Here is a 23,369-nt window from a genome sequence, read left to right as displayed (position 1 = left end):
AAAACTACGCTGATCCTTTTAATTGTGTCGCAATAATGTCACTGATATCAGCAGACCCCGCATATCATGACAACACCAAGAGGTAATGAATCACCTGTACAGCATTCAGAGGATAGCTAATGGGGCGCAGTGTAGGTTGAGCAACACGCAGGGTCTTGTGTTTCTTGAGGCGGTCAGCCAGCAGACTGTAGATGGCACTGTAGTGATCGTATGCATCTGTTTGTAGAGACTGAAGAAGAAAAGGCAAGCCATTCATAAGCCGTGCTGTTTACTTTTGACAAAAACAAAAAGGTAGAGATGAAACTTTTCGCCACCTGGAGTGTGCGCTCTCGGTCCAGGCCCATCTCACACATGGCCATGAGCACCTGCTCGTTGATGAGCTCCATCTCTCTCTCCGTCTTCACCTGCTCACACTCCGCTATCAACTGGAAGGGAGTGGAAAAACATGGTAACGCTTTACAGACTGCAAATAGTTGCTGCTATTAAACAACAATAATGATCAAAGCATTCACATTTTATTAGTGAGGCCCAAACGTTGATTTATGTCATTAGCTGGTGTAAAACAAGTCAAGATTTTATGAACTGCAAATTATTTTATGTGTAATTACAGCTGAAAAAAGATGATAATTGCATTCTGATGACATCCGCACCCATAACTCTACATATCCATTATAGTATGAATTTTTTAATGAGCACTGTGGTTTGAGATCATGTTTTCATTACTCCTCCTCATATGCTGAGCTACAGACACTGACATTAAGTCAAAAGATCAGTATATCTTAACCCAGTGTTTTTCCCCCCCCTAAAATAACCAAGTAGCTTTGGTCCCTGAACCTAACCTAACCTAACTAACAAGTGAAAGCAAACAGAAAGTGAAACCAAAACCAAAAGGTAAGTACTGAAATATAAACCGCAGCCTTCAGGTTCACAGTCTTATGATTTACTAACATAAGGGTGAGGACAAAATTAGTTTTTGTCTATATGTCTATATGTTGTCTATATGTGTCCAAAGGTTGTTTTGTTTTTTTAAAACATCCTAGTTTTCTTCAGAAATAATCAAATATTTCCATTTTTAAAATAACCGAGGTATTTATTATTAGCCACCCGTAAAAAACTGACCATTTTATTGAGCTAGAGCATAAACCACTGCCATGATGACATTTTGTAAAGTTAAAATGAGTGTTATTTTCCTATTTACACACAGTATAAAAACTTCAGTGACAGTTTGAGCTGTCAGTGAGAAAGTATCATGTCAAAAACAAAGGAAATCAGTTTAGACTTGAGAAAAAGAACCGATGACGCTCACAAAGCAGGAGATAGATATTCAAATGTATCACAGAGTTTCCAAGTGTCAAGAACTGGAGTGAGAAGTATCGACAGCCACACAGTACAGAACAAGCCTGGCAGAGGTAGGAAGCCAAAGAGACTCGTGAATTGCTTATCCAAGACTGGAATGGTAGTCTTAAACATGAAAATCTCTAGAATCCTGAACATAATGAATGAACTGCGGGTTTGCAGATAAAAAAAAAAACTCGATTTCTGAGACACCTTGAAGTCAGACTGAAGTATGCTAAAGACAACACAAAGAAAGATTCTGCATTGGGCAGCACGGTGGCACGGTGGTTAGCATTGTTGCTGTAAGGCAAGAAGGTCCTGAGTTCAATTCCACCATCAGGCTGGGGTCTTTCTGTGTGGAGTTTGCATGTTCTCCCCGTGTTTGCATGGGTTCCCTCCGGGTACTCCGGAAGTGAATGGATGGAAGGATACTGGAGATTGGTCCTTTGGTCAGTGATCAGATGGTCAGATGACATGAAACCAGAGCTCTTATCCCATAGAGATGCTGTGTATATTTGGAAAAAGAAGTGAGGGGCGTTTACTTCCCCCATAGTGAAACACAATGGTGGAAATATTATGCTGTGGGGATGCTCCAGTGGGTCTGTAATAGGGAATGTCATCAAGATGGAAGGAATCATGGAGAAAGAAGGATATGTGAAGATTCAGAAAGAAAACCTCATGTAGTCAGCAGCAAAACTGAGTCTGGGTCATCGCTTTGTCTTCCAACATGAGAACAACCCAAAACATAGCGCCGTGGTGAAAATGACCTCCAGAAGACCAAAGGGGGATACCTGCACAAAGCCACAACTTGAATTACAGTGAAAATCAGAAGTGAAGTGAAGACCAAGGTCCATCAAATCTGGTGGTGCTTAAGAGATCTGCCAAAGATGAATGGGCTGGGATTGCTCAGGACAAGCGTGTGAGACTTCAGACTGGTATCATGCAAAAAGGATAATATTATTATTGTAAGTGCACAATAATTTTGAGCCTGGTAGTTTTTGGTTTTTATGAAATAACTTTGATTCTGTGTGCAAAATAAAATTAAGTATCCAAAACAAATAGGAATTTTGGAACAACTGTAGTAAAAATTGCTTCATCTGTTTAAGAGCACTTGGGAAACAGTTCTCTAAAATGTTGATAGGGGAGCCAGTAATTCTGTCCTCATCTGTATAATCTCTTAAAAACAGGTATTGCAAAGACCAGTGACACTTTTATAACCATCCATAAAAAGGCTTATTTGATGAACCACAAACTACTTATTAACCATTACCAAAGTTAAAGACATATCCAGATAAATGTTTATAAAAAAGTACTAGAAATTACTTAAAAAAAATTACGTACCAACGTTCTTTCATGTTGTTAAACCATTATCTAAAGCTGAACTATAAGTTTAACTTATAAATGAGTTTAACATTTTTAGATAATGTGCGTATTCAGTTACTAATGATGCAGAGTAACTTTAAATGAATGATTCCTTTCAAAGGGATTAAAGAGGGCTAGTTCAAGGCTAGCTGTTAAGCTTAACTGGTGCCTGACGGTAACTATATTTAACATAATATTTAATAACTCTGGGGTTCATTGTCATCCAGCTTTCAATCACCTCTAGTGCAACCAAATTATCCGGCAAATTAAATATGCTGTTCGTGTAACACAGTGTAGCCACTAAATGGGGTGAGTCATTTTTGCAAAAATTCTGCTTTCTGGCAAGAGTTTTGCCAAATCAACATATTACACTGAAACTGTAACAGAAAAAAGCACACACACACGAAGAACAGAAAGAATGACTTTGTGAAATCCTTTTAAAAAGGTCTCACCCGGTCAAACTCTGGGTCTGGGTCCCCCTGTCTCATCCACTTGTTCTTACAGATCTGCTCCATGGTCAACCGTCTGCTGGGCTCCAGTACTAACATGTGTCTAATTAAGTACTCACAGTCTGTAACAACACATAAGCATACATGTTATGCATTTATATCAGAGTATAATATTTCAACTATTTAACTCATAAGCCCTGTTTGAAGAAAAGCGTAAATCTTTCAAGTGGTGATGAACGACCAGAAAAAGCTAAACTGATTTGCATTGTTCAAAAAAAAGAAAAAAACAACTTATTAAGTTAGTTTCTGTTAGTCCAATTTTATTCTTTCCTCTCATACAACATAAAACTACCACGCTCCGATAACAAAATCATTGTGATGTATATTTTTTCTCCAAAGGAAACTTTTGAAAATCAAAAGCTGGCCAGGCTTGGACTTCAGCGGCAGCTGTTAAAAGTCCTTACCGTGTACGTCACGCGGAACAAAGGTAAATTTGTTTTGTCTGATTAAAAACATGGAGAAGAATAAGAGTTGACTGCAGTCCCACCTGTGGACATGAAGAAAGGGATGCGGAACTTTCCACTGAGGACACGTGCCCGCAAATTTTGTAGAGTGCTGCCATCAAAGGGCAGGGCGCCGCACACCAGCACGTATAACACCACACCTAAGCTCTACACAGAGGAGAGGGGAAACAGCTGTGAGCACATCACTTTGAAAAATTTGAAAACCATTCATTTATTAATTTTTTCTATGTATTATTTAAGAAATGTGGTCGTCTGTGTTTTTCTTTTTCTTTTCAACTCAGCCGTACCTGGAACATTCAAGTCAGCTAGCCACACCCCACGTTTGAGCCCAGCAGGGCCTTCTGCGTACCTAAAAGTCGACTCACCCATATATCTACTTTGGGTCCGTCATACTCCTTTCCCTCAAATAGTTCAGGAGCAGCATAGGGGGGGCTGCCACACCATGTCTTCAATAGCTGGCCTCGAGAAAACATGTTGCTGAAACCAAAATCTGACAGGGCAGACAAGAGGTTGATTTAATCTCACCAGTTGCCTTGACAGAGTAAACATTTTGTTCAAAACAGAAAAATGCTCCCTAAGTACATGCTGACACTTGCCTGCATCCACATCCACCACTAAATTTAACCTACCCACCCATACACTCTTCAGTGCAAACACACACGCGCGCACACACCTGCGATTTTGATGTTGAGGTTGTGGTCCAGTAGCAGATTCTCTGCCTTCAGGTCTCTGTGGACAATGCTGCGGCAGTGACAGAAATGAACCGCTGCCACAATCTGCTTGAACTTCTTCCTGGCATCTTTTTCTGCCATACGCCCATGAGCCACCAGGTGGTCTGTACATCCAAACAAAACACAATTGCTGGATTTAGGAGGTGAACACAGTGTTTCTACTGTCTACCTGTTCAGGTACAAGATCGTGTGGTACAAATGTCATTAGATTAATTCCCAAGACCGGCCAGGTGAACATTAAAGTGTACAGCTTTGGTGGGATCTGGGATTGTAAAGCACAGAGAGAGTAATTTCATTTCATTTTTACAAGGAAAAACTTTCATTTTAATTACAGAGAGTCTGCAGATTTAAATAAATTAAAGACTCTAAAACCTTTTTAATTCTACTTTAAAGGACACTTAATACCAAAGCTACATTGGAAACACATCAAACACATTGATTTACATTCAACATGAACATTAAAGTAAAATAAAAGCTCTTGACTGACGTTAAGAAACTTGTGTTTATTAAAGAGAAAAATCTCAATGTTGTTCTTAATGGTCTTCAGTGTTATTTTGATTTATCTGCATTTCCAAGCACTGACTTAACATTGTTTAGTGAAATACACAATTAGTCTTAAACATGCATCTTCCCACATCTGAGGCTAGCTAGCAAAGGCCCCTTTTAATCATCATTACCTTTTTCATCAGACTTTCTGGCAGTGAAGCACTAAACTGAACCTCTTTCCACCCTAAACACATTTTAGTTTTGTTTTTCTCCACATTAAGTTTCAGCTGTTAGATAATGCTTCTACTCCCCATTAGCTGTTTTTACACACCTATTAAAAAAGAGAAAAACTTAAAGAAGTTATAAAAAAAGAAAGATTTTACTTAATAACACAGTTAATCATAGCTGATATCAGCCCACTTAGATCAGCATTACAAAGCAGCCTAAACTGGAGTTCTAAAGTAGCAGAGCCTAAATGCTACAGCTGCATTATGTGATCACAGTGCAGTCGTGAAAACAGCAGTACTGTGTGTGGAAAAAGTTCCTGAATTTAACACAAAACTTAAACACTTCAATTTTCAGTCTGTGTTTATTTAAAACTTTTACAGGACCCGGAGGCACTCTGTAATTAGATTACAATTTTGTTTTATGTATGTTGACACAATCAAAAATCAAAGTAAGAGAAAGTCAACGACAAAGAATCTACATTATAAAGTGACAGTGGGGGACTCCCTTACCGAATATCTCTCCACCGCTAGCGTACTCTGTTACCAAATAGATCATCCTCTCCGTCTCCATCACCTAAAGATATAAACAAATGATAAAAATCAGGACCTGCAGACCCTCTCACAGGCCAGCATCTAGTCATGGGCAGTTCATGCGTTACATAACTGAATGAGTAAGCACAGTTTGGCATACAAACAAGAAAGATTTAAATAGAACAAAAACAGCCATGTACTTAAGTGTACTGATCAACCTATGCATGTGTGAGGATCAGATTATTACAATTTATGGTAAAGCGATAAAAGAGTGCCTTCAAATTGCTGGGGGCCATTTCAGATCAGATGCTGGGACACTGGTAGGGTGTTACAATCCTCATACACCTGGAAAAGTATGAAAACAAACAAAACTCTCACCTCTAAATTTCTATCACCGAGTCTCACTAGAGTGAGGTTTTGGGCAGAAGGTTGTAGTTGTACTGCCCCCCCCCCCACTTCACCCCACACCCTCCAATACTTTTGAGACTTTTCCAGGTACATTTTATAATTGAACTGTCAACACCCCCAGAAAACAATGTCTGGTAACATCTGGATTCTTCTACGCTTCAATCATCTATTTGCTCACATTTGGCCACAGGTCCCGGGTGGAAGAAGTGAGCAGAGATGTGTTAAAAGGCTCTGTGGGTGAGAGTGACTGTGTACCTGGTAGAGGCGGATGATGTGGGGGTGCTTCAGCAACTTCATGATTTGCACCTCTCTGAAGATCTTTTTCAGGTTCTCCTCGTCCAGCTGGGTCTTATCCACTATTTTTATAGCCACCTGGAGACAGAGACGCGAGAGAAAAGAGATGGAAGGAGATGAATGGTGGGAAAAGGAGAGATGGTGAAGCGGTGAAGAGGGTGAGATTAAAAAAAGAAACATGGAGTACAGAAGACAGAGAAAAAAGCAGAAACAATAACGGTTAGCAGAGGAGGGTAAGAATGTGTCTTAAAACATACAATATGTTTGTCAGCTCTTGTGTCTCTAAAACACTCATGAGAATGGTATTTTGCAGACACCTAAATTACAGGCAACACATCTAGGGCACAGTCACAGTGTCTTAACAATATTGCTGTGATGACACAATAATCAAAGAACAGTAACAAGCTGAGTAAATTACCAACAAAGGAACTAAGGGGATGCAGCCCGGGAGAGTTTATCAATTTAAAAAAATAACTAAAAGACAACTAAAAATGAAAACTAACAGGGGACACCGACACTTCTTGAGGTGACTGGTCGGCATGTGTGCTGTCAGACTGTGTTATCCCTGATTTCCAGCTTGTTTGGATAACGTGACCCATGCCGTGACCTTCGACTGCAAGCGTAATGCTTGCGTAACTGCTGAGCCCCTCGACAATAGCTCCAGCAATGCGGACTGTGTTAATTTGTGACAGGAGCTTTGCTCCGCCACTTAGGAGTGGGTAGACGACTTTAATGACTTAATCAAGCAAAGCTAATGGGGATGCCCCAAAACACAGCTTCTGCTTCTGCTAGACAAGCGTGGACAGAGTACATGAAAACTATGCTGCAATTACACACACACACACACACACACACACACACAAACACACAGACACACACTCACACACCAACTCATTTGTCAAATTCTGTGAAGTACTATTTCGAGTACTCCTTTTAGCCATGAAGATGAGGCCATCTGAAGCCTGGCAAGGCCAACTTCCTGGAGCAGACAGGAAGGGGAAGTGAGGAAGAGCGGACAGAGGGGCTCCTGAGAGAGCACAGGGCAGCAAGTGTGGCATTCATCCAGCTTATATAGCGCATTGGTGTGTGAACTTTCCTTTCAAAGGTATTGTACAAACTGTGACAAACATTGGCACTTGGTAGAGTTCATGTGTTCACTAAATTTGGCAACTTACAAAAACAACGTGTCAGGTGGGCAGAGTTGGTGTTGTGTTTTCTTTTTAATTCACACTTTATTTGATAACAGCACTAAGCCCCACATACACAATTGCTATTTCATTTCTAATAGTCGCGAGTATCTTAAATTGGTTAAATAAAAATAAAAGAAGCTTGAAAAACAAAATTCCTAATTAAATGAAAACAGTTGACTTATCCAGCCTGATTGACCATGTTTGTTTAGTTTAAATAGATAATTTTACAAAGCATCAAAACAAGACTGAAACAAAAATCAACTCACTCATCCACATCAACACGGCATACAAGCTCATCTCCCCGGTCGTGCGTGTTTGGCTTGGACTAGTTAAGCAGAGTCCATACTTATGGAGCTAGAAAGTGCTGCACAAATTTTCTACCTTGACAGAAATGTGCTGTTTTACAGCATCCCCTCACTGACTGTTTCCTAAACATCTAAATCCCTCTTAAATCCTACACAGTTCCTCCCTTTTCAAACAACTGTTAGATACTTCCTGGTCAAAACTGACTCTTTATCCCCCCCTCATGTATGTAAGCATCTGTTTGGAACGTGTGAGTCTACGAGGTATTTTAAGCCCTGGAAATCTATTCTTAGAACTGGCCATCGTCAAGCCTTGTTGACGTAACTGCTCCCCTCTGCATCTTCTGGAGGGTATCAACAGGACATCTGGATCACACGAGAACGAGCACAATTACTATCACTTTGGGGGGCAGTGAGACCTTGTGAAAAGGTGGAAACACGGCAGCGAGTATAATTATACAACAGTGACATTCCCCCCCCCCCCCCCAAAAAAAAGAGGAAGAGAGGAAGATTATTCCTTTTTTGGCACCACAAAAATAAATTTGAAGTATTCCCTTTTCTCCATGTTCTCATACACACTAAGGCATCCTGTAAATTTAACTTGTTCTTTTTCCAGTAGTAGCATATGGGACATCAAAATAAATATCTCAGCCACAAAAAAACTAAACAAAGGACAAGCCATTCTTTCCTAAAGGCACACAGTCATTTTTCTCCTTTATACGGTAGGGTCTGGCTTGGAGTGAGATGCTGGATCAAGATACGTTTCCAAGGACAGAGCAAAGATACCAGTTACCTCCAACCATGATGTTGATCTTGGCTGAGACGGAATTCATGATAACACATTCGTGTCTGTTTGCACAGGCATTTGGCTGTGCACAGTGAGGGGTTTGAGGAAAGCAACCTATGCAGATTTGCTTGCATGCTGTCCTCCATAAAACCCAGCAGCGTGTAGCCCAACAATCATGCTATGTACAGAATGCCGATTGCTTGAGAAGTGGGTTTGAACGGGAAGGGAGTGACTGGGGCTTACCACGACGAGCAAGAAATACAAAAAATAATCAAAGTTTCAAAAAGCATCATGGGAAGCACAGATAGTGGCTGCAGCAGAGCCCCCTCATTATGACTTCAGTCTTCTCCCTGATAGGAACAAGAACAGCATGAACACACACGAGAAGTAGCCCACAGACCAGCCTGCAAAGCTCTGCGTAGGTCCAGCGTACAACAATACCAGTCCCCTTAAGCCTTTCAGGTCCAGAGGCAGTTATAACATGTTTTAAGGTTGTGAGGAATGAGTACAGGGTGCGGTTTCACACATGCCTTGCACTGAATATTTAGTATTAAGTGAAGAGAAATATTGGTGGCAGATACACAGAGGCAGAGAGAGAACAACTCTATAGAGAATGTTAGCGGGGGGAAAAAACAGTTGTATAATGTTAGACACATATACGCGTCTGCTAAATGTCATTTGTACTAGTGAAGCCAAAGAAAACATTTAGTCACGTTTGACAGAAAACTCCAGATCATAATGGAGCATTGTCTCTCTCTCTCAGCACAGACAAAATCCAGCCCATGACAGGAGACTTTTTCCAGTTATTCGGTTAGTAATATCTTAAGAGTATAAAAACTGAATATATCCTTGCAGGAAGTAAGACATGGCTGCAATGTGGTTTAACTCTTTATCCCATAAAGACATCTGATGACCGCCACTGTACCCTTAATTAAGAGTTCTGAGACCTATATATACATATATCAACAAACACGTGGTTTGGCAACCATCACAATTGTTTCTGGGTTTTTCCAAGGGTAGCTGTATAGGTAAAGACCTCCCTCACTAACCTCTGATGCACAGAGTCATTTTGTTCTATAAGCAGGTCTGAAATGACACAAAAACTGATCAGTTGAGAAAAGAGCTCCAAGGTTTACTCCTAGTGAGCTTTCATGGGGTACAGAGTTAAGCACAGGCTGCATGAGATCTGGTTTTCATACAAAAAATTCAGTTACTTTTTGTTGTTGTTTGTTTTTAGCTGCTGTAAGAAATGTGCTTTTTGTCCATCTAGTCTGGTGGATGAGGCTCACTGCAGAGAGGCGATAACGAAGAGCTGTCCTTTTTTAAATCTCAGTTTTCTTAAATATTAGTTTCCAGAATTTTCCCTTGAGCAGCTTTCATTGCTTGAGATTAGCACAGCTAGTAGAGTATGTTCATTTTGTTGTGTTAACAGGTTAACCAGCTTGCCCTGAGGTGAGGTTAGCTGTAAGCTCGACTCCACTACCAAGCATGCGACAAGTGCATGTCTGAAAAGTTCAGTTTCAACTTTCACTAGAGTTTGTGTACCGAAGCAGTTTTGGGATTTTCATCTGCTTTGATCCAATTTCCATGGCTATTTCTGCCAAAATACCTGGGCGCTGTCTCTCTCTTGCTCTCTCACAGGAAGACAGACACACGCACACTCTCCTGGGAGGCCAGCTGCAATGAGACGAAGTGTCATATAGCCCTTCTGATCACAAGACAGTGACCTCAACACAGCACCATGTCAGAGCAGCTGATGCCCAGAAGAGGAGTCTGGACCATTTACTACACACACACACACACACACACACCCACACACACACACAAGTTTCAGAATACACAACAGTAACCACAAAGTGTTTAAGAAATGGCTCCTTTAGTATTTAGTGTAAAGCACCATTCATGACTCAGAGCTGGAGGAAGAGTACTTTCTATACCCAAATATTTTAGGATGTGCGTTTCATAGTAACTGTTCCCAACTAATAAAAACAGTAAATAAAAGTTGGTGCTCATGTAGATACAAAAAACTAAGTTTTTGATTTTATTTTATTTTGGTTAGCGTTTAGCTATTTCACTGTGTCCACTATTAACTTGTAACAAGCAGCTCAGGAAAGGTTAAACATCATAATTGCATTGTAAAAAACCCAGTAATAAGCTAAGATGTAAAGTACATCCAAATCTTATCACTCTCCTTTATTGGTGGCTTTTTTAATGAACTGATTGTAACCGGCTTCAGTTGTACAACAACGACTCAGCTACCGTAAAGAGGACAGTAGGACTGAGATTATTGGGAGCTTGTTAGAAGCTTATACGCAAGTTAATGACACAGTGACGCTTAAATGTCTCCCTGCATAAACACAGTGAACACCAACACAGACACAAGAAGGACTGAAGTAAACACTGCTGCAACAACAATTTAAAGACCACAGCGCATTTCCAGTACTCCATCTTTGCTGTGAAACATGCCTGCCCTCATGCACACGTGTTTGTGGTTGCTGTTGTGTGGCGGGGAAATCTCATTGTCATTCGTTAGCAGTTACAGTAAAAATGCCTAGATTTTCAGCACTGCACTATTTATGGAAAAAACATTACACTATCTTATCTTGTGTATTACTGTACATCTACTATGGGCCACGATCTCTGTCATGCTGCTCATGTCTAAGAAACTGTGTACACAGAAAACCACAAATCAGCTTTTTCCAAGTTACGGAAAACACCCTCACTGTGATTCTTGAAAATACCATCAAGTCAACATTTTTGCCCAAGACACTGTGAAGATAACTGCATTTAGGCTGGATTCATGCCCTGATCACACTAGATAGTGTGCGTCTCAGATGGGCATTATCTGTAAGCTGCCAAAAACTATCAATATGGCATTTTAAACCCACTTTACACTGGGACTGAACAGCTGTGTTGAGGTGAGAGGAACTGGGCATTGTTCCCATCACTGCGCAACATTTTCCAAGTGTGCAACCCATCAGCACAACTCTGAAGAGACTAAAATTGTCTGAAGTTATCCTGGCTTTTAAATAACACTGGATTCCTGCAGCCGATTTTTTATCCTGCCTGTAAGTGACATGAGCGACCATAAACACAATCAACGCATCTATATTGAATTGAAACAAACAGTGCAATCGACAGAAACACAAACCTCGCATGCCTTTGGTCAACAAGGTCTATCTTTGAGGAAGTAAAAGTCGTAAAAGGTTTCCGCGGGTGAAACTGTGGAAGCTTTTATTAACCTTCTATTAATGGTTGCCTGTAAATGCCTTTGTCTGCGGATCTCAGGTGGTCTCTCGCCCTTGTCAGTTTTCGGCTTGGTGCAGCTGAGGTGTAGGTGGCATTCGGCTTCGGTTCTCCATTGTTCTCTCTGGTGCTAATGTGCTAGTCTCAAGACTCTGCTTGACGTCCACACCTACGTCTGCTCAGCCAAGAAGCGTATTCTGCTACTGTGGATTGAAACAGACGTTTCTAGTCTTGCTGACCACGCAAAGCACTTTAGACTACACACCACATTTAACCATACATTCATACAGTGCTTTATTTTCCACACTTCAAGCACTTTATCAACTAGACAACCACAAACAATTCAGAATCGCCAATTAACCTAACACGAATGTGTCTGGACAGCGCTGAGGGGTTTGCAAGCAAGCCAGTCAGAGCATCTCTACTGGAAAAACTGCTTGATGACACCATTTTTAAATTACCCTCAAGCATGTTTTCTGCATCATCTTCTGTTAAAAAAAAAACAAACAGAGAGTGCAGGGAAATACCTGACAACATATCTATAGAGAACCTACAGATAATGGGATGATGAGCTATGCTCTATGATGCCTGTTCACATAGCTTTCAGCATCCTTTAGGACTTGAACTTGAAAACATCCATGCATGACTCAACTATGATTCTAAAAAGCAGAACTTGGTTTATGGTGTAATGTCTACAGTGGGAAGCCTGGGAAAGTGCATCTTGAGTGCTCATCTGTGTTCTCACACACACACAAAATGGTGTGGTGTTAAACTGTATGAGGTTAACCTTCATCGACAGCAGACACAGATTACGACACCCACAGAGGGAATAATGCTCAGGCTTAACCCACATCAGCATGTGAAGGCGTTTTAACTCACATGCACACAAAAACCCCAGCTCAACTGATAACCTGCCATCCAATGTTTGCTGTTAAATCTCATGTTTTCAAATATTAACACTATAAAACTGAGTCTGAGTCTTGCATGCTTATGTCACAAAGACATCACGCACCATGAGGTCACGTCAGGTCAGCACAAATGGCGTTGCTCTGACTGTGCTAAGCGTGAGCACGCACAGTGATGTTACAGGCACAATGAGTCAGCAGCACAATGCCTTTCAGAGGTGTTTTACTGGTGTGTTGTGCACTTGTATGAGTAAATGTGTCGAAATGACTCAGCTGAGTGTGTTGAGCTGAAAGTACAAGAAAGGGGACATGCTACAGCACAGAAAAAAAACTGGACATCACATTCATCTGCCAATTTGGCTGCTTTTTCCCCTTCTTAAATAGCAAAGCAGGCATTTTATGGTGACTAAACTCTGTGGGATAGAAATACCTCATCATGAGTAGTATTCACCACTGAGCTTTGATGAACACAGACATCACAAGAACCACTCCTCCAAAGCTTAATAACTATTTTATTCGATTTTTATTAATGACATTTTTATATCAGAAGGAGAAATTGGATTTAATGCATACTTTATAAGGAGACGCCACCTGAAACAGCATTCTGTCTGCATTAGGCCTGTACGAATGAAAGATCAGCTTGGGGATTGGCAATGTTCAGAGTAAGTGCCCACTATCAGCTTCTTCTTTTTTTTAATGTCTTAAAAAACATTACTATTAAATTAATATCCAATTAATTTAATTTGACCCGTCATAGTTTCGCAGCAGCATCCTATGACTATAACTGCTACTAGTCCAGAGCGGCAAGTCTTTTGTGGCGTGCTCAGCCAAACACAGTTTTCAAGGTGCCTGATTACCATAGACAGCATAAAAGATGTAGGTAACCACTATGCCATCCCCGATGGCTTTGGACTGAAAAATCTTTTTTTAGCATTAAAAGTAGAGACCACACGTCCTTCATCAGGATGCTACACATCTATATAACATTCAAATCAAATTTAACCAGCAACCTGCTTGTTACAGCATCATACTTAATAAGACTGCAGTCAAAAACTTAACAAGTGCCATGCAAAGACACATATGCCGGCCAAGGCACAGAAAAATGCTAATTACTGGAAGAAATGTAACACCAGTTATATGCAAGTAATTGTACTGTCCTGTTAAATTATGCTATTAACTTTACAGAAGGGTGGGATTAATAATGTTTGCTGCATAGCTCCCAAAATTAACGTTACTGGGGGGGTTTTAATGACCCAAACCCACTAGCTGCTACCTTAATGATAACTTAACAGACAGTTAGTGTGGGTGATTGCTACAGTAAAGCTAACTTTAGCATGTGTACACCGTTGTGCATGTTGAACATACTGTGAACTTCCCATGTATTTACTGTAAATATAGTAACCAGTTATCCATCCTTTATATAACATCATTGCACTCTGCAGCACTGCACATATAAATACGCTAAACATGTTACTGTCCGTACTGTATGTTTATATAGAGAACAAGAAAACAAAACAGAGCCCAATTTCCTATATGTGTACACATACTTGGCCAGTAAAGCAGATGCTGATAGCTGTTCAATGCTTCGATGCTGGTGAAATGGGAGCTTTACTGACATCTCATATATTCTATAAAAGTGTTGTGAACTTCACTTAGTTCAGCTGCTAGTGAGGAGTGGCTCTGTGTGTAATGCTACTGTGTGAAGTTGTGTCTCAAGTGGAAGAGGCAAAGATGGCACTGATGGCATCGATACCATTGCAAATGAGTATCTAATCCAATAGTAATATTTGGTGTCGAATAGTAACCGTGCATATGCTTTTTAATGATGTAAACTTGGGCATTATAAGACTGGAGTCTACAGTGACAGACCTTTGGAGCCGACTTCAAGCAACACCTGGGGAACTGAAGTTTTTGGCATTTTTGTATCGGCTTCATTTTTCAGCTCTGGAAGCTGCCTCCTGGCATTTACTTAGACCAGCTATGCAAAGACACAAACCTATGCAAATCTGTGATGATCAAAGCAAAAAAGGGAGTAAAGGAGTAATCACTGGACTTCCTGCTAAGTTCTGAAAGTATGTTACTGAGCCGTTCACCCATTTCCAGCTAGTGGTTGCACTTTGGAAGTTAGTAGTTCTCCCTTTGGCTTAGGGGCAAATATTTGTGGATTGCAAAATGCTCCAAAAACACTCCATAAACTGTATTCACGCATGTAACATGAAGCAAAATCTCTCCTTGGGTTTGTCCGCACACAACCATTAGACTTGTCCTTGGAGGAACAACAACAACACACATTTCTCCTGATAATGCATGATGTTGAGCTGATGGTTCCACTGATATAGAAACCAGTACAACTAAATGCAGTAGCCTTTCTTCTACTAGGACCAGTGCCAACAACAAGCCCTGTGCGTGACAGTGCAATGAGTTTTAGCCATCATACAGGTAAGAGGCTACAGAACAGGGACTTTGCATGCACTAATACGCACATGCACAAACTGCTGGCACCACTCTGAGGCAGAGCCGTAGCTGATTTTATAATTCGTCAGGAACACAATGTGATCGTATTGACGAAGCCTTGAGTGCCCTCAAACATGCGCCGCACAGTCACACACATTCTGGTGCGTGTTCTTCCTCTTTTGAAGCTGCAGATTCACAGAGACGCGGGAGAAGACAACTAGAGGGCAGGAAAATAAGTCAGGCAGAAACGTAGCCTTTGTCGTATTACTCACCCAAATGAAATCACATTCGGGCATGTGTATGTGTGTCTGTGAGAAAGCGAGAAGGATTGCTGTATCTTTGAGAGCTGTGTGTGAGTGTACTGAGGGAGTGAGTGAAATTGTTACACAGTACATTAGGCCTGTTACCTAACGCTTGCCATCCTGTCGGCCCCCTTCCTCTTGCTTGTTTCTTACCAAGAGCACAGGGGAGGAAAAGGGGGACAACACAGGAAAAAGGACAGAAGGACATGGGGAAAGGCCTGCTTCCCCAAGAATCACACAGGTCAGGGTGTGCCACACAGCACCGCGTACCTATCATGACACTTTGCAGTTATTTCAATGACAAAGAAACCAAGGACCCAGTCCGTCTGATAATAGAAGCGCACTTTGTTCATGGCAGACAAAGACCGTAGCCAATGGTAAGTCACTCGCATTCAAAATTGGTGGTTGGGGTCTGGAACCACCATCATCACGACTGAAACCATGGAAACCAGTTAAGACTTCAATGGAGCGACCTTTCTCCAACTAGGAGCCTTGGCAACACACAGTCACTGCTGACAACAAGCAGCACTTTGGATGATGACGGCACAGAGTTGTGATTTTTAACTGCCGGCTTCCTGTGCCTACAACTCAACCCGCTGCAGAAAAAGCCCAACTCAACTTTATTTTTAACCAGATCAAACAAGACCACTGACCACACCTCCTTCATCAGGGTGCTACACACACGCATATAACATTCAAATCAAATTTAACCAGCAACCTTCCTGTTACAACATCACACAGACTAAGACTGGAGGTTTTTGTTGTGATTCGGTGATTTGCAATAACCATGTTTACAATTCAAATAAATAAAGGTTTGTCATGCACATAAAATGGACACTATTTGGTGCTGCATTCTGCACTCTGAGTTCATCATATGTCCTTGGGTCGCACATCAATAAATTATTAGCGATGACCTCTTACCTAGAAACCAGCAAGGACCAAAGATGCTGTAGTAGCAAAGATGAAACGTTTCACTGATTCTAATTAATTAAATGTGCATAAACAGTCAATTCCATACAACATCTGACAGGCACTGTTAAAAGGATATGCAAAAAGGATGTGCAAATTTGCCACCTGTTAAAGTGGTCTGCACTGTAAACACAAGGTGACCAGCTCACAGCCTGCACCCTTATGCCCTAAGTTAACAGGAAAATTGTCCATCTCTATGATATACAAGCAACATATGCATTTGTTTTTCATCGTGTCTATATAAATCTTAAATCACTCTTTGGAATATTTTTTATAAAATGTATTAAAGAGTGCGTGTCTATGTATTCTTTACATCTCAGCAAGTGCTCTTTCAAAACACTTTCCGTTTCAGTGAGTGTGTATTGCTAACATGGGAAGGAAGGCTGGTGGTAATTTTGGAGGAATCTGGATAAGTGATTCTTCAGAAATATAAATAATTGAACATTAAATGACATTAAGGTGACTCCTTTAGGTGTGGGGCGACTGATAATGATAACAGTGCATCACAAAGATGGCCGTGCACGGATAGGGATGGATTCTATTGGAGAACAAAAGCTTAAAAACAGCAGCTTAAAAACATCGGCCACCATCACCTAAATCACCTACAGTGTGGGGTCGTTAAAACAGAATCAACACTGCAGTACTTTGTAAGCTCTGTAAACTGGAAATGTCTTTTCAAATCAGCTCAACCTGCAGTGCTCTGGCTGTTTCCTGTACTGTGTTTACTGTAACACGGCTCATATCATTTGATATGCCAGCTGTAAACTCTTGATGTGGACCCAGTATCAAAGTTATGCCCCCTTCTGGTTTGGATCTTCATTCTTTCATTTGAGAATAAACGTGTATTAACTGCTTATTAGACGTTGTTTTCCTTTATTTTGTTTTAGTATCAGAATAAACAAGATCAGAAAGTCTAACCTAAAACTCTCTTTGACTTGCTAGCTCCTGTGTCTTATCAAACCCAAGTAAGAACACATTGGTAGCTACCTGGTGTATCCGCAGCAAGCCCATGGGTGTCCCCGGTCCTGTCCCATGAATGCTCCAATCAGGCACCACCCTCACCTAAACCAAACAGCGCTGTAGCAAGAGCACATCTAATGTGGACTAAATCTACTATGTGCTACATATGAGACAGTATAAAGTCCGAAAACACCCAAACTTAATTCTCCCGACACTCTCCGAAAGGTCCGTGGGAAAACAGTGACCACAATTAAATGAACAGATGTGGCATTTTGAGTTCAATTTCTCATATTTACTTGAGGTAAAAGCTTTAAAATAATTGATGAATTAGCTTTTACATTATTTGATTATTGAGTCATGCGTTGCTGTCATTGAGAAAAGTTTTGTGTTTTGAGGAGCAATGTTCAAGGCCAAGCAATCAAACAGAAACAGCGTTAATTATATTTTTAAAAATGACTGACCAAAGAATTGTTTTAATTAGTTACATCTTAATTAGGTATTAGTTAAAGCCTATTATCTAACTACATGAGTATATCATGCTAGCTACTTTAAATGTTTATGTACTGATTATTATTTCTATAAGATGAAGGCACATTGGATATTTTTGTAAATAAGGGCAAATTAAATGGCTCTTATTGTTGCTATAATTGAAAAGAATTTAAAAATAAAAGCAAAACTCAATGACGGGTTTGGTCACAGTTTACTTAGTCCCCAAAATTCACAGAACTATGAGTAATAGATTTAGTCTACAATGGGTAGTTTACAGTGTCACAGTATCAGAGAGGACTAATAAGTTTTATTAATGAGCCACGGCTAGCAAGGATGTTTGTGGATACCCTGAACAGTAAAGCCAACATTTATCCACACTGCTAGCAGCAACATGTGCACAAACTGCGTGAGTGTAACAACTCTCTTGTTTTGACTTCCACCTCACAAACTGATCTTGTCTGGGTGAAATGAACTTTCACTATTACAACATCAAGGTGCACCACACCAATTGCCTGCTTCTCAAGGTCTGTGCTGTGTGACTGCCTCCGTTTTACTAAGCATGTAAGCCAAAAGCCCCAGATTTCCACAAATGTGCACGGCAAAAACCCAAGTTGAAGTGCTATTGGGAAATTAAACTCTGAACTAATTGCCCATCGAATTGCTTGGATTTTATAAAACATCAGAGGGGGAAATGAGGCTTCGAAAAGGGACCATCCCTTTCTGTGCTTGTGAGCCACAGAGTATAAATATCCAGGTCCTCTTCTGTGTGACTGCACTGCAGGATATCACGCAGCTCCATCTGAGAACGGGGGGAGTTGTTAGGCTGTTTATGACTAGTCAGCATTTCTCTTCAGATCGTTATAGAACCTGGGCCATGAAACAAAGCTACCCGTGCGCATTTCATCTGATGGCTGATTATCATATCCATATTCATGATAACTACGGGCACGTTAAAGCACGCTGCTATTCTTCTTATATCCGTAAGCCAAGTGGGGACACTGAAACCCCTGTGATTGTTGATGGAAATTATGAGGTTACTGCGACCAACCATCAACAGACAGAAAACAGGGCCCCTTATTTCATTCTCTCAGTGATTGTCATCTCTCAGGCTCAGACAGCCACACATCAATACAAGTGAAAACAATAAACATTGTATTGTTATTGGAGGAGACTAACAACATCTCCCATAACTTCTGGCCTCTACATATCATAGTCAAACACACACACACACACACACACACAGGTAATCTTTCGAGCAACATCCCCAGGATTAAAAACATCTCCACGGCTCACTGACCCTTGTGTATTTTGTCATGAAACTAAATGGAGGGTTCACTCTCTATGTGACGCAAAGCATCCAAATGACCCGTGTCTACTCGTCTGTGTGTATGTCAACAAGAACACCAAGGTAAATCTACACACTTGGCAGCTTTGACACACCTCTATTTATATCATCTCAATAAAAGGCTCTTCATCATATATTGCAGGCGCCGCTTTCAGTAATCAAAGCCCTGAGTGCTCACCTGCACATCGATCACTACTGATCCCAATACTCCCGATAACCTAAGGAAAGATTTTTAATGCTGCTATACTAATCTGCTGCAAATCACAGTGAGTATTAGAAGAGACCTCAATGAAGCATCTGTTGTCAAATATGCCAGCAAAGGCCTTCTGATTTGTTTGGCACTTTTTACAGTTACATTACCAACACAACTGATGACACAGTGGCAACAGACTCCTCAAAGGCAAATAAAGCCTTACAAAAACTCAGGCACCGCACGTGATAGGTCAGCAAAGCTTCAAAACAATACTCAGAATTTGTGAGTGCTGCCTTTTCTTTGTAATGCCCCCAAACTTCCCTTTGAACCTAAACGTGTCACAAACAATAAGATCTTTTTAAAGCACTGAGTTGTGGCCAACTTCAGCGTGAGGCTGAAAGGCATCTACTCATGAAGGATGATTTTGTGTTTCATTAATTTTCTGACAGTAGCATCTGCCATCAACTATGCCAATCATCCAGTATATTGCAAACTGTCGCCCACGCCATTCAAACGCGTTTATGTTCCACTTAAAACTGTATGGTGACCATTCTGAAAACCTTTTCATTTTTTTGGCCAATGTCAATATTTTCAGGTCCACGAGGACTCAACGCGGTGTCATCTAGCCATTAAACCTGATATCTAGTACTACAAAATCTGATATGTAGAGCTGAAAATGTTCCAACAAACTGTTTAAGATGTACGAACGTATCTTTACGCGAAACGGTACATGCTAAGTGGCTTGTTCACCCGATTCTTTAAACAGTTAAGTTTATTTTAAAGCCCACGGTCTTTAGCTTTCCTATAGTATAGTGTGACAAAGTTTCGATGGTACTTTATTGGGGAATTCCTAGGAGGGATATTAAATCTTGGGCCAAACACAAACCTATCAAGTTTGGAAGTTCACGGTTAACTTAATAAATACAATGACCCAAACTTTTTTTTCATCCTTGACGGACTGGCATCTTTCTCAGAGGTATCTAAGTCGTACTAAACAGGTAATTAGCCATCAAGCTAAGCTAGCTACTAGAAAATCGACTCTCGTCTTTTTCATCTTCGTCGATACCCTTCTCTCTGTCCTCTGCGCTTTGCTACACATTAACCTCAAGCCTTTTAAGCTTTCAGAAAAAACACTACAAGTGGATATATGCGAGCTATTATTTACGTTGTGGTAAATATATCTGTATCCAGTAGCTAACGGTGGTGTCCCGTGTCGAGCGGACCTCCGCTACACCGAGCAGCGGTGTCACCACAGCGGGCTGGCCGCTGCTGTCTCCCGAGCCTGAAGGCCCCACCGTCATTCTACTAAAGCGGTCGAAAAGGCTCAGAATAAATCAGTGACAACTTATAATTGTTCACCTCTGATACTCGGACATCAGTTGTCTTACCTTTGCTTTAGTAATGATGTGTGTGGCCAGTTTAACAACCGCGAAATTTCCCTTCCCGATGGTCCGCTCGATTTCGTAGTGGCCCACTCGGGCTGGGGGTGGCCTGGGGACCGAAGTGTGGCCAGGATTTGTGATGCACCCAGTGGCTGTGTTGGTACGACCGGAGTGGCTGATCCCGGAGGATGGCTGGGCTCGGTTCTGGGAGCCCATGCCTGCGTGGGTCGGTCGGGCAGAGTGCGTAATCCCGGCCGCTGCGGACCCAGCAGCACCTCCGCTTGACACGGCCGCCATCTTCTCGCCTCTCTGCGGGAACAACAAGCAGCCGTGCGCAGCGCGCATCGCGGGCACGCCCCCGCCCTGCGTCATTTTACGTAGAAAGCTCTTCCGCAGCGCCCTCTCTAGGTTGTAACCATAGTAACGAGCGGCGTAACAAATGACTTCATCCACAGAAACGTATTGTGGTTGCCCTGGTGACAAAAAAGTGCGCATTATCACTCCGGTTCCCATGATTCAGTGATTCCTTGCAAACTGCTGTGTTCTGTATGAGCAGACGGTTTTTAAAGTGTTTAAAGGTGTACGCCGCTTTACCCTTACAATGGCGAACGAGAACAACGGTCGCTTTGTTACTCCACTGCAATACAAATATACATCTGATATGAGCATTTTTCACAAAGATATGACTACAGTTTCTAACAGCTGAATGCCATGAAGAGATCCCAAATAGAAAAATTACAGCCATTATGGCGGTCGTCCACAGGGACTGTATTAGCTATTTTGGCTGTTTTTTTTAATTTGACAAATTACTAAAAACGTGTACTTAAAAAATCAAACAAACAAACAAATAAACCTTTAACTTCCTCCAGAGATGTAGGTGTCGTTATAATGCTGATAAATGGCCCTGACCTTCTGAGAAGGCTTTGATAAGATCTCTTAATGAACACAGAGTCATTAAATCAGCGATTAGCTGTACTTCCGTGGTACTGTACACACCTCATTTACAGCTGTACTGGTCTGCACTCATACAAAAATATAATCACTGTGTCCCCACCACAAGCGTGCAGTGATACCTGCACAGTGACATAATAATAATTATGCAAAACTAAATGTATGTATGTGCAAGAATAAAAAGATAAATAAGCGGGGTCACTCACACCATTTATAGAAAGATGCATTACCTAAATCCACTCATAGTACCAATTTAACACATGGATAATCTAAGTAAAACGAAAGGAAAGATTTCAAAGCTCGTTGCAGTTAATTTTATTCTCTGGTCCATAGGCTCTCTCACCAGACTGTAGACAGCACCCCTTCATGGTGGAAAAGAGTTCCTGCATCCCGGCTGGTCCACAAAACAGGAAGGTGCCCTGTGGCTCCCAGACCGCAGAGAGAAAGCAGGCTTACTTGTTGTTTGGAATTAGATAACTAATTGTAAATAAGTTTCGGCATGTGCATTTCTAAATGGTCGTGTGTAATGCATTTCTAAAGGAAAGTTTTGTAATGTGCAGCTGACTTGTATTTTAATGTAGGAAGTGGCGCATGTTAAAGGCGCCAGGGAGTGCTCTGGGTAACAATAAGAGCACTTGCTGGTTTCTTGAGGAGTGATTTATTGAATATGTGGGTGGCATAGTGGTGCAGTGGTTAGCACTGTCCTGAGTTCACAGCCGCTGACTGGCTGGGGCATTTCTGTGTGCAGTCACAATGTCCGACTTCCTCACCTCCTCCCAAGTGTTGATTTTAAATTGACTGTAGGTGTAAATGAGGTGTGAATGTTTTTTTTTGTGTGTCAGCCCTGTGATAGACTGGCGACCTGTCTACTCCACCGCTGTGTACCCCACCTCATCTCCTATCCTCCAGTGCACCAATGACCATGAGTTGTATAAGTGTCTGGGGTACAATATTTTATAGTTTTACTTAAACTATAACTAAAAGAATTCTACTTAACTAGCTTAACAGTGCACAGGCCGCATATTCAACTATATTTATAGCTCCAAAAGTAAATGTCCTAAGGTGTAATGACATTTTTCAGAATGATCATGTAACATGAGGGTATTCTGATTTTTATTAGTATTGTTGTTGTTTTTGGATAATAATGTATTATAATTATTCATTTTTTGATGTGTATATCTGTTTAATGTTGCAGTTCATGGTGATTCTAATTACTTATATATTGATTGATCTACAATAATGTAATTTGTCAGCAAAATAATGTGTGACTAAAAGTTTTATATGTGCTGGTTGTATTCATCCCCACCTACACAGAACTGCTTTTTTGGTGTGCATTCTGTTATTTAGACAGACTGCTGGCTGCAGAAGACAATGAAAGTCAAGGAAAGGAGTAAAACTTGAATCCAACAGCTTGGTTTGCGCGAGGATCCTATGATCCAACATATGCATACATAGTAACACATTTTTGCCTTGGTATATACATAACATAGAGCCAAGTCCTTGGAACATTAACCACTGAAAGACCTTGAAATGTCCTCTTCATCAAG

At 41.0% G+C, this 23,369-nt stretch overlaps 1 protein-coding gene across 1 annotated transcript in view; it reads right to left on the bottom strand.

The window, feature by feature from the left end:
• sik3 (SIK family kinase 3) overlaps window positions 1-21,231 on the bottom strand; it is a 32,980-nt gene extending 11,749 nt beyond the window's left edge. The window contains 9 exon segments of the mRNA XM_025898557.1: window positions 95-229; window positions 315-425; window positions 3,150-3,268; window positions 3,694-3,817; window positions 4,036-4,160; window positions 4,344-4,505; window positions 5,625-5,688; window positions 6,309-6,425; window positions 20,878-21,231. Of these exon segments, the coding sequence (XP_025754342.1) occupies window positions 95-229; window positions 315-425; window positions 3,150-3,268; window positions 3,694-3,817; window positions 4,036-4,160; window positions 4,344-4,505; window positions 5,625-5,688; window positions 6,309-6,425; window positions 20,878-21,216 (1,296 nt within the window). The 5' untranslated portion in view covers window positions 21,217-21,231.
• Between the last annotated feature and the right edge of the window lie 2,138 nt (window positions 21,232-23,369).

The sequence above is a fragment of the Oreochromis niloticus genome, linkage group LG14, assembly GCF_001858045.2.
Source record: "Oreochromis niloticus isolate F11D_XX linkage group LG14, O_niloticus_UMD_NMBU, whole genome shotgun sequence".
In the NCBI taxonomy this organism is placed as follows: domain Eukaryota; kingdom Metazoa; phylum Chordata; class Actinopteri; order Cichliformes; family Cichlidae; genus Oreochromis; species Oreochromis niloticus.
Note: the sequence above shows the minus strand (reverse complement) of the source record. Positions and strands in the feature narration are given on the sequence as shown.